The sequence below is a fragment of the Trichosurus vulpecula genome, chromosome 5, assembly GCF_011100635.1.
Source record: "Trichosurus vulpecula isolate mTriVul1 chromosome 5, mTriVul1.pri, whole genome shotgun sequence".
Taxonomy (NCBI): Eukaryota; Metazoa; Chordata; class Mammalia; order Diprotodontia; family Phalangeridae; genus Trichosurus; species Trichosurus vulpecula.
Genome location: NC_050577.1, coordinates 249,213,997 through 249,229,393, shown reverse-complemented (window position 1 = coordinate 249,229,393; position 15,397 = coordinate 249,213,997). Strand labels below are relative to the sequence as shown.

General features: G+C 35.6%; 1 protein-coding gene across 7 annotated transcripts in view; it reads left to right on the top strand.

Moving 5' to 3' along the window:
* Positions 1-15,397, top strand: part of CNOT2 (CCR4-NOT transcription complex subunit 2) — a 187,616-nt gene that overhangs the window by 74,530 nt on the left and 97,689 nt on the right. For 4 of the 7 annotated variants that reach the window (XM_036760299.1, XM_036760298.1, XM_036760293.1 and 1 more), the window contains exon 2: positions 5,041-5,184. Coding sequence is in view for 6 of the 7 variants with exons in the window: in XM_036760298.1 (XP_036616193.1) it covers positions 5,137-5,184 (48 nt within the window). In the remaining variant the exon portion in view is untranslated. The remainder of the gene's footprint in view (positions 1-5,040; positions 5,185-15,397) is intronic. The other 3 variants (XM_036760297.1, XM_036760292.1, XM_036760295.1) reach the window with 1 other exon arrangement.

Genomic DNA, 15,397 nt, shown 5'->3' with positions numbered 1-15,397 from the left:
TTGTTATTCACAGAGGAAGTTTAAAAAAAATTAGACCCTGCCTTCAAGAAGATTACATTTAATTGAGTAAAAAAATATATACTTAGAAAAAGAAATACAAAATATGTGAAAAGTAGATATAATTTGGAGGAGAGAATACTTATAGCTGAGGGGATCTTAGCATTACAGATTTTAACATCCATTTTAGTACTGGAAGATAGTACTTAAATATAGGTTGTTGAGATCAGTCCTCTTATTTTAAGGATGAAGAAACTGAGGTCCAGAGGGAAAGTGACTTGCTCTTGGTCATAGAAACAGTAAGCAGCAGAGCTGGGATTTCAGTTCAGGTTTTTGACTCTTCGTTCATTGCTCTCCTCCTGCTGTAGCATGTTGAGCAACCTATGGCAGTTGATCTTAATTTTGGAGGAAGCTGAGGATTCTCTGAAGTGAGTAGAGGAGTGAATTCTAGGCTTGGGTGGTACTCTGCAAAAACAGGTAGAAAGGAGTGTGTCTTGGGTGATAAAACTGCCAGTTGGCCTGTTTGGATGAAATGAAGAGTATGTTAAGGAAATTAATTAATGTTCCTGGAAAGGTAAAATGGAGCCAGTTTATAAAGGGCTTTAAAAGTCAAAAAGAGGATTTTGTATTTTATCCTAGAGGCAAGAGGGATCTTTGCTTCAGGAATATCAGTTTATCACCTAAATGAAGGAAGGATTGGAGAAGGATGAGATTGGAAATGAGTTGGATAGACTAGGAAACTCACTGAAGTTCAGATGAGAGATGATGAGTTTCTGAAGCAGAGTAGTTGGTGGTGATGGGACATGTCATGTTGTGGTAGAAATAACAAAGCTTGTCGACTTAGAAAGAGGGAAGAGTTGAGTGTGACGTCAAAGGTACCAGTCTGGGTGACTGGAAAGACAATATGCCCTCGATCAAAATGTGAAAGTTAGGAAGAAGGAAAAATATTTGGGAAAAAGATAAATTTTGTTTTGACTATATTGAATTTGATGTGCCTGTGAAAATATGTAGTATGTAATTGACAATTTGGAGCTGGAGTTCAGGAGTATATAGACTTAATGCTGGATATATAAATCTGGGAGTTGTCTGCATCGAAGTGATAACTGAATCCATGGAAACTTAATGAGATCACCTAGAGAGAATGCAGGGTAGATCACAAATCTTGGTTTCCTAATGGGAGCAAGTATGTGTGGGGGTCATTGAGTGGATCCCTAAGGTAGAAAATATTTTGAGATATTCTAAAAAAAGAAAAATGAATTGATAATCTATTTTGGGCCAAAATTAGAAATTCCCTAGGAGTTTTTTTTTTTAACTCCAGGGAACTAGAATATTCAACTGACAGAACAATTTAAATAATCAGTAATAAAATATTTTATACTTAATTATAATGAAAACTTTATCATATTTTTGTAGAACTTAATGCAGTTTTTGTATGTGATGATGTTAATGAGATACAGGGCAAAAAGTTTTAATATTTTATGTGAAACTTTAAAAATATATAGATATATCTAAGCAGAACATTGATACGAATTTTTCCTTATATACATCATTAGGAAATCAGTGGTCAGATACTTTAAAGAGAAAATAATCCTTGCTTATAAATTACCAAAATTCTGTGCTTCACATTAATTTTAAGAGTTCTTTATTGGGAATAGATTAATAGTAAAGCAGTACTTTTAATAGTATGGAATTCCAGAAATGAAATAGAATAACTACATATGAAGTCTCTGTAAAGTTTGTTCTGACAGTTTAGAGACAGCTGTGTACTGGTGGAATCAGGAAGACCTTAGATATTGGCCCAGCGTGACCCTGGGCAAATCACTTCTTAACCTCTGTTTACCTCAGTTTCCTCAACTCTAAAATGGGGATAATAACAGCTTCTTCCTCACAGGGTTATTGTGAGGATCAAATGAGATAATATCTTTAAAGTGCTTAGAATGGGGCCTAGAACATAGAAGGCACTATAGTAATACTTACTCCCCTCTCTTCCCTGACAGTCATAACAATTTAAATTAAGATAATTTATTCTCACAGCTTGTTTTTCTTGGTTGTCTAACATTTCTAATAATCATTTTTTCCTTAAGTCTTTATACTGGACTTATTCTTTGGAGAATTGTGAAGTTTTCATATGAATATTCTTAATGACTAAATCAGATCAAACCTCTGCTTTAGAGCTGGATATATTGGAGAAATAGTTCGCTCACACCCTCAAAATATGACAGTCAAATTTGAAGAGAATGAGTGTCTTATAATTTCTATTAAAAATGCATCTTAGGAGTCAGGATAGATTACAAATAATCATGCACTAGCTTTAAGATTTTGACCCCCATTCACATGGAATTATGTTATTAGAATATTAGAATTGTATGATTTTCATAAGAATTTTCTGGGTGATCCCCCTTCAGAGGAGATCAGTAGTGGGGTTTTTTTTTTGTTTTTTTTTTTGTTTGTTTGTTTTTTAGCACGCTGTAGTTTCTGATGCTTTCAAAAAAAATTTTTTTTTAAGTGATAAGCACTTCAGAGTGGCATTGCAGTTTCCTTAAGACACTCCAGCCCACTCTCCTCCTATTTAATTCTGGGACTAACTTGCTATCTGTTTGTGTTGTCTTTTCATCATGCCACTTTTTTGTTGAAAGTACTTTAATCATTTCATTATTGGATTTCCCAGGCTGTCCCCATGCCTAGAATTCTCTCCCTCTTTGTCCTCTCCTTCTGGCCTTTCTCTGACTCCCTTCAAGTCTCAGGTAAAATTCAACTTTCTACAGAAAGTCTTTCCTGATCTCCCTTAACCAGTATTTTCCCTCTTGATTATCTCTAGTTTATCCTGTATATAACTTGTTTGTATATGGCTTTTTGCATGCTGTCTCTTCCATTTCATTGAGCTATCTTTTGCTTTTCTTTTTATCTTCAGTGCCTGGCACATTGTAGGAGCTTAATAAATGTTTATTGGCTAGCTGACTGATTGGTCTGGCAGTTTTCTGCCCAGTTTTTCCCATAGATTAAAGATGTCACAGTTTATTTATGGATACAGTAAAATACAATTACAATGCCCAATAGAAGTGTGTTCTCATCAATTCTGGTGTTCCCTTCTTGTCCATCGTATTTTATTCTTGGCTAAGTTCTTTCATAAATTTGGCACAAGAGATCCACCCTGGAGGTCTTTCTTACTTTCTCCTGACATCAGAATGACATGGAGCCTGCTGGGGAGTCTTCTGGTTGTCTAACGAGCATCCTTCACCCTACCCAACTTGCTAGCCCTAGCCCATCTTTTGTTTCTATCTTTCCCTGATAGTATCTTTTATTAACTGTTCTTCTTTGAAATTTTCCATTTGTTGCATTTTGCAGCTGGCTCACAGCTACCATTTGTTTCTCTACTGCTTTCTGTTGGTAATAGTTTTTAATTCTTCTGTTGTGTTTAATGTTGTTCTGCCATAAAACTGCGCGGGATAATATTGGTATTAAAAAGATGAGCCTTTGTTTCTGGGATGAAGCTTGGGCTCAAAGTTCATTGCAGTTTCCTGAATACAATTCAGCCCACTCTCCTCCTGTTTAATTTTGGGGCTAACTTGCTATATATTCATTTGTACTGTCTGGCCCAGGTATATAGACACACTCGCACGTGTGCATACCTGCAGACAAGTGCAGACAGAACAAATAGCTTAAATTGTCCATCCAACAGCATGTGATAATCTGGACAAGACAGTTACTAAAATGTGCTAACAGTCTAAGTTAATGTGCTTATATATTCCATCTTCAAAATGATTCTCGTGTTAAAGTTCAAAGGTCAGTCTTGTCAGGATGTACTGCCAACATTAATAGACAATGAATTCATTGTCTAGGAGAGAGTATTTTAAAAGGGTGGTTGAGACTATAAAAAGCTTTTACTGAGTGGCTGGGGAAAACCATAACAAAACCTGGAGAAAATGCTTTAAATCTCCCACATTTTCTAATGTTCAGCCTCTTTTATAAATTCTTTGATTTCTAGTAGATAAGGATTTGGTGCTATATTTGGTACCCAGCTTTAGTGGTTTTGTTAAAACTGACTTAGATGAGAAAACTTTTGGCAAGGAAACATACCACCATGCTTTTAAATCCTTGCAACTCTTCGTTTTGAATTTTTGAACCTATCACTTTTACTGTCATTTATTTTTCTGGTGATTATCATATTTGCTTGAATGATTTCTGAATAGCCACAGTACTTTTCGTACTACACATTCCATGGAAATTCAGGGTTGCCATCTCTTTTTAAAGTAAGAGGCCAAAACTACCTTTTTTCCTAACCTGTTATATGTTTACATCCATATATCTGTATACACATAATACACACATATATGAAGTATATATACACATATATGTATGTGTGTATATATAATATATAATATGCATGTGTTCAGCTTTATAAATGAAGATTGAAAGGAGATATATAAATGATGATAGCATTTGGAATATTTGTCTTTATGTTCTGTTCATTGGAAAAAGTGCTGTTTTGTAGTATATTGGGCTAAAATTTCACAAGTGATTATCTAGTTGCAAATTGGTAGAGCTTACTTTAGAGAAATTGCTTCTTAGTAGACTATGGGAAAAACCAGCTTTGGAAAAGACATTGGGTAGTCAGTCATTGGTCATCCACGTAAAAGAAGTTTTGTTTGTTTTGGCTGCACCTTCAGTCATTATGAGAAGCTTCTGAATCTGACAGGAGAGTGTTTATTAAAAAAGTAAATAGATCAGGGCAGACTTTTTGTCTGTCCCATTTTCCTTCACTATGGACTTCTTCCTTGTAGGGAGTTCTAGCAGATAGTTTTAGTTAGAGAGAGGGAAATTTTTCATACCTGATAATTTCTTGTTTCAGATACAGCATGCCTGCCAGTCAGTCCAGATATCCCCAAGTTTACAAAAGGGGAATCTATTAAGATGTAATACAGAAAGGTTCTGTTTTTAGTTTTTTCTCATTTTGTTTTTATGTATCATATTGGATATTTTTGCTGCTGTTCTTATTTTTTACATGTTAGTAATTTTGACGGCTTTTGGATAATTCCACTCTAGAGGGAGAACTTGGTGGGCGGTCCTTCCTGTGACACGACCCTTGAGTGACAGTTCTGTTTGATTGCCTCCAGTACTGTGAGGAAAGGACACGACTCTATGGTGAGGACTGATGGACATACATTATCTGAGAAAAGAAACTACCAGGTAAGACTGTATTTTTTTCCCTTTTTCCATTGGTCACTTATTTTCATAAAATTGTTTAGCTGTGTGTTAGCCACAATGATCAAATTAGATGTGAATCAGTTTGAAAAATTGTGATTACATTTAAATAATTTACATACTATGTTAGACAAATGAAAGAATTATATAATTTTTTTCATATCAAGATACTGCTTACAGCCTGTCATTAAGGATACTCCTTTAGAACCAAAATTTAAATTTTAGATTTTTTTTTGATATATAATCTATCCCAAATATTATTCTGGTCTGTGTACAAAAGTATTATTACATGGTTGGTAGTAATGAATGGACAACTCTTTTCCAAAAAATTTTTGGTAAGATTGAACCTGTACTCTTGCATTGAAGTTTTGTTGTAATGGGAATTTTGACAAAAATGGAAGATGGCAGATAAGAAAAAAGTAAGTGAAAAATGTAATGGTTTGATACAATGTTTGTTTGGTTGTTGGGGCATTTTTTATTATGTTGGCTTTGCCAATAGCATACCGTATCTGCAATTCTTCTACTTGTTCTCTCTTTCATAAAGCCAGTCAATAATACATTTTCTCATTTCTACCCATTAGGGTTGTTTTGAAGGTAAATTAAATAATATCTATATAATAGATAGCTTTTTCAAAAGAATATTTCATTGAAAGTTATTTGAGGAAACTATCACTTGAAAGAAGTTTTTTTAAAAAGTGGCCTTTGAGTTTGTTTTTTTTTCAAAGATGCTCCATTTTACATAATGCCCTCCTTTACCAGCAGTCCAGAAGAATTTAGTTAGTACTCTGATATACATTTACTCAGATTTAAATGTGAGGCTCTTCTTCTCCACTTCCTTTTCCTCTTTCTATTACAACTTCCCTCTCAGTCTTTGCTTTACTCTAGATTCTAGATTAGTGGCTCTTAAACTTTTTATATAATGAACTTGTTGTTAATCTGGCAAAACCCACAGACCACTTCTCATAATGATAATATTTTAAAATGCATAATATAAAATGCATAGGATTATTACAAGGGAAACTAATTACATTGAAATATGTTTACCTAAATATTTTTAGAGATTAGTCCATGATCCCTTGGTTAAGATCCTTTGCTTTAGATGCACTAAGTAATGAGTAACAAGGATGATTAAAAGGGAAGGAAAAGGGTGGGGCATATGCTTGTATCTCCTCTCCTCTCCTCTCCTCTCCTCTCCTCTCCTCTCCTCTCCTCTCCTCTCCTCTCCTCTCCTCTCCTCTCCTCTCCTCTCCTCTCCTCTCCTCTCCTCTTCTCTCCTGTCCTGTCCTGTCCTGTCCTGTCCTGTCCTGTCCTGTCCTGTATGAGAGATTGCATAGTGAGCAGTGTAAGAGGGATCACTAAGCTGGGAGCAAAGAGGTTTCAATCTTTACTCTTCTAATAGTTAGTTGTATGACCTAGGGCAAATTAGTTTATTTATATGGAATTAATTGCCTCATCTGTAAAGGAAAGGCGTTATAATCCGTGATCTCTAAGGTCCCTTCCAGCTCTGAAATGTTATTACCCTGTGATTCAAGAAATTGAACTGGTATAACAACAGGCTGGAGGAACATTGCTGTTTGTTGTTGCTATTGGATAGAATAATCTATCTTAGTCCATTTGTTCCTTTTTTTCCAGCAAGTAGAAATGAGAAAAGAATGAAGAGTAGGTTTAAATAAGGTAGCATTGTAAAATGGAAAGAAAACTTAATTTGAATTCAGGAAAGAGACGTTTTCAAGTATCTCCTTTTTGTTTCCTAGTATTGTGACCTTGGGCAAGTTACTTATCTTCTTAACCTCAATTTCTTTGTCTGAAAAATGAAGATACTACTATTTTCATTACCTGCCCCACAGGATTGTTTTGAAGAAAGTATTTATAAATCATAAATTAAAATAAAATTGAGGTGTTATTGATAAATAAAGCTAACACTATTAAGTATGCTTTTAGCCAAGTTAACCGCTAAGCCTTAGTTTCTTCACTGGTTAAATTAAACAAAGCGTAATGTTGTCTTTAAGTCTCTTCCAGTTCTAGAATTCCGTGATTTAACTTATGTATATGACTTTTAAGAAAAATTAAATTGAGACTTTGTATATTCAGTCGCCCTGGCAACAGGATGCTGGAGTAGTCTCCTTATAGACTTCCTTAGCAGAACCCTTTCTTTACGTTGTTTGCTTCTGCTTCATAACCACTTCCAGTGACATTTGCTGCATTAGGTGACTTTCTCAAGGTGCCTCAGCCAGAATTAGCCCACCAGGATTTCTGTGAATATGTGGTGACTAAATAAAACATGAGACTTATGCATTTGTGTCTTTCTGAACTTGGACTATAGAACAGCTGTATATAACTAACTTGGATTGTACAACTGTATAGACAGTTTTCCATACTGGTAGAAGAAATGGATAATTTCTACTTATAAGTTAATTACTTTAGCAGTGTGACTAATTAGTCCCACAAGTATTGTAATTTGTCATAAAAATCATTATGCTTATGAAAGAAAAAACTAATAAAAAAAGTAGCACTTTTAGGAATAGGCACTTAGAAATAAAAGTTTCATCCTCCTCAATCTTTATTGACATACCCTTTGTTATTTCTTTACATACCCTTTTGTTGTGGTGCCATTATTTTCAAATAAATAAGTCACTTAAATTTGTTAGAAAATTCTGTTCTACATGTGACATCTTTTGGCTAAAATTATTATCCTCTTTTGTTTTCTAATTGCGGGTATAGCACTAAAATATGCTTGAAATAAGCTACTGCTATTGTTGCTTAAGTATTGAAATGAATCTAGGGCGTGTACCCATGGCATAATATCATCAATAAAATATATGGACTAGTTTAAATCTGAATAGTGATGCTTTTTTATATGTTGGGAACTTCCACAGTTTGGAATAGAATAAAACTGTCTTGCATGTATAGCATATATGAAAAAAGTATAAAATATGGAGTTACCTCATAACCCCATTTTAAGTGAAATTTATCAGTTTTCAGATGCAGAATTGATAAAACAGGATATTTTTTTTAATATTACTTGAAACTTCAAATTTAAAAATGTTTTGGTAGAGCATATTTTATGCTAGATTACATCTTTTAGGTAAATATTTTAGACCAGTTCCATTGGACATGACAGAATCAATTTATGAAAGGAGAGATGTCAAATTCTGGAAACTATAACTGGAAGTTAGGTGGGATGACCCTTTGGAAAAAAGTACTGTGATTTAGAAGGGTTTGTCTCACTTTTATATTTGTATTTGGGGGCCTGGAACATAGTAGGCACTTAATATATAGTATCCCTATTCTGAACTTCCTAGTTTTTATCATGGTCATTACTTTCCTTTCAGTCAACTAGGTTCAACCTCAGAATCATCCCCAAATCCTCATTCATCCTCATCCCTCCAAGTCTTTCCAGTTCTACTACAAGACCTCTACCCTCTGTTCCTTACTGTCCGCTGACATGGCTCCTAACCTAGTTCAGGCCCTCTTCTTCTCACATAGACCTTTTGCAGTAGCTTCTACTCCCAGTTCATCCTTAACACAGCCATCAAAGTCATCTCCTCATCGGTAAACACAGTCAGTGATCCCTAGGATCACATTCAAACTTGTCTGTTTGCTGTTTAAGGCTAGCAGGGGAAGAGGTACAGGGGAATGAGGAAGGTTCTTGTGAAGAAGAAAACAAGCATTTATTAAGTATCCACTATGTGCCAGGCACTATGCTAAAGCACTTTACAAATATCTCATTTGATCCTCACAACAACCGTGGGAGGTAAGTACTATTATTACCTCCATTTCACAGTTGAAGAAACTACGGCACTCAGAGGTTAAGTGCCTTGCTCAGGGTCACGTATCTGATGCTGGATTTGAACTCGGGTTCCTGACTAGGTCTGGCACTCCATCTGCTGCATCACATAGCTGCCTTAACAACATGGCTCTTGCCTGCTTTTCCCACCTTTTTACGTATACTGCCTTTCACGGACACTTCCATCTAGCTAGCCTAACTGAATCGTTACTATACAGCATGCCCTCTACCATCTCCATGCCTAAAATGTACCCCTTCCTCTCTTTTTCTTCTTAGAAGGAAACCCCTTCTTTCCTGCGGAGCTCAGCTGAAACACCACCTTGTACATGAGCCCTTTCCCCTTACAGATCTTTCTAGCCGCTACTGCTCCCCTTGCCCCCTTTAGCTTATGGTTATTGTGTATATATTTTGTGTATACTTTATATGTCATCTTCCTCAATGGCATGCTAAGTCCTTGAAGTCAGAGATTGCTTCATTTTTGTCTTCTTTAAATCTCCAGCGCCTAGCTCATTGCCTGGCAAGTAGTAGGAACTTAATAAATGAATGCTTGCTTAACGGTGTTTGTTGTTTGAAGAAAAACAAAATAGGAAGGAGTGCGAAGAATATCCCCAGAGTTGTACAATAGTACAGTCATAGAATTCTGTGGTGTAGAAGGACATAATGATGGTTTTAAGGAGACATTTGTCTGAAATGTGTAAGATACTGCATAAGTAATCATCTTCTTAAAACCTTTTATTCTCAAAAGTGGCCAACCTAGTTAATTTCTTTGGAGTATTATGTAGTAGGGGAATAGATTTCAGAAAGTGGGGGCATGGTGTTAAGTTTTGTATTACAGAAAGTTAAATGTAAATGACTGACAAAAAAAGCAAATATAACTATAATACTTTCCGCTTGTATTGTGACAAAAATAAGTTCGGAATAAAAACATTAATTTCATCATTAAATTGTGTATTTGTATAAGTAGGTATCTCTGTGAATCTTTAGCCAGCATCATTGAAATTTGAATAGAAAAAATTTTTCTTTTCCGTCAGCAATGGATGAAAAAAGATCTCCCCCAACCCCCTCTTATTTTGCATCTTGCATCACATTTTTCTCTTTAAGGGAATTTGTTTGAATTTGATTTTCTATGATTCTTATTGTAGTCTTTGGAAATTCTCTTCATAGGCCAGAATCGTTGTGGTTGAGATTAAAAAAAATTTCCTCCCATTATTTCTTAAATAGAAATGGGTTAATTTTTTAATAATTCTATTTTGAGAGTGTGCCTTCATCCAGGAGTATTCAAAGTTATGAATTACCTTAATGATTATTTTCTCTTATGAGAGTCAATACCATCAGACTGGCCAGTTTTTCAAAAGTGAACTGTTAATATCTGAGGATCATCAGCCTGAAGGGACAGGGATTAGTTAGCACTTTTGATTTCATTGTTACAGGGAGGGAACTCTCCCAGGTAAGGAAACCCCTCTGCTCATATAGGACTCTCTGTACTTGCTTGTCTATACCTTGTCTTACTTGTCTACACCTTTGAGACTTGGAGAGTTGCCCTAGGCCCTAAGAATAAAGTGTGTTTCTCAGGGTCCTACAGCCAATAGCCAGCCTGAAAGGAAGGGAAAGGCTTATCTCAGCCTGTAGGGATGCATAGGCTTCTTCCTTTTGCCATGCTATAAAGTTCCTCTCTTATGTACACTCCTCACCAGTGCCTTTCAGCAGTGGGCAGGTGTTTGTTGCTAGTAGCAGTTCAGTGAGCTGATGGAGTATTGTACATTTGAGGTAGAGCTCTCTTTTGCATACTACCCTCTTTTAAAAGCACAGACCTATGATGGTTGTCATCGGTGTACGATATTCTGTACCCATGTAGTTCTGCAACTCCTCCGTAATTTAGAACTTAGTCTTTGAAAGTTGCCTGTGGAACTAGAAGGTTGTTACTTGTCCAATATTGCTGTCATTAAATGTCAGAGGTGAGACTTAAATGTAGGTGTTCCTGGAGCAGGTAGGTCCTCTTTCCACCAAGCTATGCTGGAAAATACTAATTATGCATCATGAGCTTCAGAGTAACACATTTTCCCCTTATCTTCTTAAGGTATCATAAAACAAAAGAATTCAACCATAAACATTTTCTTCAGTTTCTTTTTTCCTATTCCCTTCCCCCACTCCTCACCCTCAGATATTTTTCATGAGTCTGTCACCAGTTCTAATTTTAGGAAAACAAAATGGCCAGGATTGAGAAATTTTGCTTTATGTGGGCTGAATTCTGTTTATTTTAAAGAGAATATTGATAGAATTAGAATTAATTTATATCTAGAGATCAGACCATTTAGCTTTCTTTGGGTCTAGTTTCTTTATAAAAATAAGGGGTTGGCCTAGATAACCATGAATATCCCTTTCACCTCTAAATTTCTGTGAACCTGGTATGATCATATGACTTCTGTATCAATTCTGTACATATGTGTTTGTATCAATTTTAAGTCATAGGCTAGAGACCCCAGTTAATGTTTAGAATTTTTAAATTCTCATAATGTAATTCAGTTTTTAAGTAGTCTTTTTGATTTTTATCAATGTAGATTGCTTATTAGTATTTGCTATTTTTAAGTTTAAACTTTATTTGTCCTATCTTATTGCATATAACATTCATTTATCGAAGAAGCAGTTGTTAAGCATTTACTATTACTTGGTAGGTGATGTGCTAGTGCTAGATGCTGAGGATGCAAGTCCAAAACAAAACTATCCTTGCCTGCTCTAAGAGTTTTCATTCTGTTAGAGGGAGAAGGGTGCAACATGTAAACAGATATATATGTCTGATATCATTTGAGGAGAGGGCACACCAGGGGGATTGGCAAAGGTTTCCTGTAGCAGTGGCACCTTAGCAGAGGTTTAAAGGGAGCTCAGGATTCAGATGGGCATTGATGAGGTGTGTAATATATTCCAGAAATGGGCAATACCATGCCCAAGGGCCCAGAAAGCAGAGGGGGAAGTGCTTATGTTCAAGGAGCAGCTTTACAGGCCAGTTTGGCTGGAATAGAGAGTGTCTAGAGTGTGTGAAGTAAGTCTGGAAAGGGGTTGCTAAACCGAGCAATTTGCATTTTATCCTGGAGGCAATAGATAGCCACTGAAGAGTCACATGCCCCATAATGTTTTAGCTATAAGAGAAAAAGAATCAAGGTCATTACCTTAATTGCATTTCTGAGTTGTCCATTGCTATAGTGTCACTTTACAGCTTTTAATTCTACAGGCTGCCTCTGTAAAGAGAGAGGAAAGGAAAGAGGAAAGATCAAGAAGAAGGGACCAGGGATTTTCAAGGTGCTTATAGTTGAATAGGAGAATATATGTGCACAGATAACCAGTACAAAATATTGCATAGTAAGTGCATACACTTAAAAAGTTACACTGAAAAAAGCAGAGGGGAGAAAGCCCAGACATGAACACTAACAAGCAGGACAGTGTTGATTCTATCATATTAATTTTAAAAAAATACACTTTAATCTATATGAAATATAGATTCACTGTTTTATATACAACCCATTTTCTGTTATTTTTTAATATTGAAATATTTGTATTTCTTGATATTTCTTACCTTCATGATAAGGAAGGAATTAAAAATAAGTTCATAATGTAAGCAGAAGTGTAAGCAGAGCTCTGATGTGGGAGAGATTGTTCTCAGCTCTGAGTGGGAGGTTGGGGGTGGGAGAAGATCATAGAGACTTTATCTAGAGACCATGTTGGAGTTTAGATCTAATTCAGAGAAGCCTTCCAGGCATAGAGAAATGCTTAAGCAAAGTCTGGAAGGCACATGAAATGAAAGGTAGTGTCAGTAGTGAAGAGAGGACAAGTCAGAAAAGCTAGAGTGATACCAGATTATCAAGAAACTTACATTTTTAACATTGGAGTTTGAACATTTTTTGGTAGGCAGTGGAGAGATATTTATCCATATTGAGTAGAATGACATGACTAGATCTCTGCCTAGGAGTAATATCTAACAGTGAAGGATGGATTACATAAAGGAGAAGGAGTAGAGGCTGGAATTATTATTAGAAATTATTGCAGAAGGTGGCTAGCAATAGGGCTTCTGTTAAGATTGGTTACAGTGATGATAGATGAAAGAGGTAGTGCAAAGATAGAATTGACTGGGCTTCATAAAGGAATAGCTATGAGTGATAAAGGACTAGTTTTTCCCACCTGAGGCCACAGAATTTCTGAACTGGGTATAACACCTAAAGACCATGTAGTCCAACCCATATGTGAATGAAAATCTCCTCTATAAAGTACCTTGTAAGAATTACCCTTCTAAAATTCCTGATAAGACTAGCCTTTACCAGAAGATTTTCAGTGAAAGGAAAACCTACTCACTACCTTTTCTATTTTTGGTTGTAAATATTAGAATTGATCACTGTGCTCTGTTGTGCTCTGGTCAGGGCAGAGTACCACATCACTAACACTTCCCTGATCCAGGACATTATGCCTCTCTTACTGTAGCTTAAGGTTTTATTTTTTTATTTTTTGGCTGCTATGTCTTATCACAGTGTTGACTCATTGAACTTGCAGTCCACTAAACCCCACCAGGGCTTTTTCAGATAAAATGCTATCTAACTACATCTTTTCCAATTTGCCCTTGTGGATTTTTTTTTAATTCCGACTAAGATGTACATTTGTATTCACTAAATTTCATCTTACTCCATTTAATCCAATACCTTGGCCTGTTGAGGTTTTTGTTTTTGTTTTGAATCCTGAGCTCTATCTAGTTTGTTAGCTATGCCTCCCAGATTTGTCAGCTTTAAGTTTGATAAGCATTGCATCTATGACTTATCAGAGAAATTGAAAAAAATATTAAATAGTATGGGCCCAATATAGATCTTTATGGCACTACACAAGAGACTTCATTTCAAGCTGTCATTGAATCATTATTAACTGTTATTTGGGTCTTGCCATTTAGTCATTTGTGAATCCACTGTCTGAATATTATCTCGTTTACAACTTTACTTCTATCTTTCCCATAAGAAATGCTTAGAAGACTTTGTAAAATCTACACGAATGGTATTTAGAACCTTTCTCTGATCTGCTAGGCTATTAGTCCTTTCCAAAAGCTAATAAAGTTAGTCTGGCATTACCTTTTCTGGCTAAAGCTATGCTAAGCACTTTTGATCACTGCTTCCTTTTTTATATGTTCACTAGGCATCCTTTTAATAATAATAGCTTATGGAGTGTGGCCAGCAATCTAACACAAGGTCACTGATGTATAATTTGCTGAATTCACTCTTTTGTTTTTGGAAAATTGCAATATTTTCTCATTTCAGCCTTGAAATTCTCTTGCTCTCCATTATTTTTAAAAGGTTACTGACAGTGACTCAACAGTCACAATCGGCAATTTTTCCAAATCTAGAAGTGTGGTTCATCTAGACCTTGTGACTTGAATTCATCCAGGACAACTAGGGGCTCTTTTATTATTTCCTTTTCTTGCTCCTTCAACTTTTGATGAACTCTCTGTTAAATCTGAGGTCATTCTCCTTGCAGAGAAAACATCAGAAAATAAGTTGAGCAGCTCTGCCTTCTCTTTGTTTTGAGTTTTCAAAGACATGAGATATCATTGAGCCATTCAACCTGAGGAGCAGTTTTCGATTCTCTTCTTCCCCTGATAAAACAAATAAAAATTCCCTACATTGCCTACATGCCCCCTTAAAAAAAAGCTTTTATTTCCCAGCCTCACTCAGCTCATTCTGAGTTTTGATAGCTCTGACACTGTAATTATAGCAATGTGCCATACTTTTGTATACATTTTTTGTTTCCTGTCTTTGCCTCTGTTTTCTGCAGAAGTTGTTTTTTTTTTTAATATGTTGGTTGATAAGATCCCTATGTATTCATACTGGTCCCTTTGGATAAATGCCTATTTTTCTCCTTGTGGACATTATTTCTCTTTATTTCCTTAGAATTTCATTCTTGAGAGCTTCTCATTCCTCTTGAGCCTACTTCCCATGTAGAGTTTTAGCTTATACCAGTGTTAATAATGTGAAAATACCATATGAATGTTGTATCAGAAAAGTTTAAGATAAAGAGGAATAGTTTTAGGGAGAAAAATAAACTTGATCCTGGATATTTTCAATTTGAAATGCCAGTGAGGTTGGTAACCACAAACGATTAGGGATATCATATCATAACCTAGAAGTGAATTAGAAACATGAATTTGGGAGTCATTTTAGTGGAAGAAATAGTTGAAGCTCGGAGAATGATTATGACTGTCCTGGGAGAGAGTTTAAAGGAACAGAAAAGAAATGCCTATTTTAACATATTGTAAGGAAGGTAAAGATAAAATGAGAAATGAATAAAGCAAGGAAAGGAGGAAAGGAGAAGAAAAATTATAAAGACATAACAAATTTCTAGTAAAAATTCATTGATTAGGTCCTAACCTTGAGAAACCGGTTATTT